We start from the raw sequence: 1,971 nt of genomic DNA on the forward strand, positions 1-1,971 counted from the left end.
ATTTTTTTCTTTTGTTGTAAAGTCAAAATATTTTTTTAGACCTGTATAAAATTACTTTTAAGACCTCAGAGGACATTGTCTCCTTTTAAAACTATTTTTTACGGACACCGAAACGTTTCCCGAGTGACGCTGGCAGGTTTGATTGTTGGTTTCTGATAACCGGCAATACCGCACAACTCCAGCTGCTCCAGAAGTCCCCACCTAAGTACTATTTTAATAGAAAGCCGCTGCTCGGAAGAAGCGCGGTGTTTTGCAGTCCGAGGAAAAAGAAAGAGCAGATGAAGAGGAGGAGGAGGACGAGCACCACGGCAGCAGCTAGGCCTCGCCAGCCAGCACCGCCACGCATGGAAATGCCGCCGCTATTTACAAGCTCCGATTTTCACTCTCCCCAAGGCTGAGCCCGAAACGACTACGGATGAATTATAAAGGAGCAGAATTTTGAGGGCTAAACAGCCTATTTTTAATTACATGCTCTCCCCGCCCCAAAAAAAAAAAAAAAAAAAAAGAAAAAAGAAAGAAAAAAAACAAATCGTCTCACAAACAAACGAACACACACACACGAGCAAAAAACCGAACGGTTAATCCGAGCTCGCCCAGCGGCAGCGCCCAGGCCACCGGCTCTCGCACTTACACCGCCTTCTCCTCCTCGTAGGACGGTTCTTACACTTACACTACACAAGGAGCAGGGCTGCAGTTTCCCCACCACAACAGTTTAGGCACAGAGAGAGGAAAGTCCGTGGCTGGAGAGGAGGAGAGACCCGAGAACGGAGGAGAAGGCGGCAGGATCGCAGAGTGACAGCGGAGCCGGTGCAAGGGCGGCGGACTATCGGCCGAAGCCCCCCTAGATGTCTATGCGGGAATGCAGGGCGCTGTGTTTGCTGTCGTGCTCCCAGTAGGAACAGTGCATCATGGACAGCTCGGCGGGCTGGCGGGCACAGGCGAACTGGAGGCCGGCTCCGTTCGCCGCCGGGGCCGCGGGCGGCGCGGGGCTGGTCGGGCTGAGCTGCTGGGGGTGATGGGCGTGAGGGTGGTGGTGGTGGTGGCCCATGCCGTTGTAGGAGTTCACCATGCCGGGCAGCGCCATGCTCTGTACCCGCGAGTAGGGACCGTATGATGCAGGGCCCGAGAGTCCTTTCACATTGACGGGGCTGACGTTCCCACCAGACATCTGGCAGGATGCGTAGGGCATGGGCGCAGGCGGCTGCGCCAGCGGCCACGAGTTGTTCATGAAGGTGGACTGCAAGTACTTGGGCGGGGAGAGGTAGCCGTAGGTGTCTGGGCTGAAGAGGGTTTTGCCGGGCTGGAAGTGGGTCGGGGGCGGCCGGAAAGGCCGTTTCATCCTTCGCCTCCGGCGGTAGTTGCCCTTCTCGAACATGTCCTCGCAGGCGGGATCCAGGGTCCAGTAGTTGCCCTTGCGCTCGCCGCCGCCCTCCCTGGGCACCTTGATGAAGCACTCGTTGAGGCTGAGGTTGTGGCGGATGCTGTTCTGCCAGCCCTTCTTGTTCTTCTCGTAGAAAGGGAACTTGCTGATGATGTACTGGTAGATCCCGGATAGTGTGAGCCTCTTCTCCGCGCTCTCCCGGATGGCCATGGCGATCAGGGCCACGTAGGAGTAGGGGGGCTTCTGCGAGGGGTCCGGCTTCTCGGGGATTTTCTCGGCTCCCAGCTCCTCCTTGACCCGCTCCGGCTCCTTGCTGCCGCCGGTGTCATGAGCCAGCAGCGCCACAGCGTCCTCCTCTCCGTCTGGGTAGCTGTTCATCATGGTGCCCCGTGTCCCGCCGTCCTGCCGCCCGCGGAACGGCTGCGGAGCGCTTGCCCGATGTGCGGAGCCCGGTGCCGGCGGCCGTCCTGTCCCTCCCGGCGCTCGCTAAGACCGGGGCCGAGGTCGAAGCCGGGACCGGGACGAAGATCGGGAGGCGCCTTTCGCGGCGCCGCTGGTCCGTGCTGCGCGGCGGCGGCGGCGGCAGCGTC

At 59.4% G+C, this 1,971-nt stretch overlaps 1 protein-coding gene across 1 annotated transcript; it reads right to left on the reverse strand.

Moving 5' to 3' along the window:
- Positions 1-541: 541 nt before the first annotated feature.
- FOXL2 (forkhead box L2) lies at positions 542-1,763 on the reverse strand. Its single transcript, XM_005153938.3, has one exon. It carries the CDS (start codon positions 1,760-1,762, stop codon positions 842-844), a length of 921 nt encoding a protein of 306 aa, XP_005153995.2. The 5' UTR covers position 1,763; the 3' UTR covers positions 542-841.
- Positions 1,764-1,971: the final 208 nt, after the last annotated feature.

Source organism: Melopsittacus undulatus, chromosome 6 (assembly GCF_012275295.1).
Source record: "Melopsittacus undulatus isolate bMelUnd1 chromosome 6, bMelUnd1.mat.Z, whole genome shotgun sequence".
Classification (NCBI taxonomy): domain Eukaryota; kingdom Metazoa; phylum Chordata; class Aves; order Psittaciformes; family Psittaculidae; genus Melopsittacus; species Melopsittacus undulatus.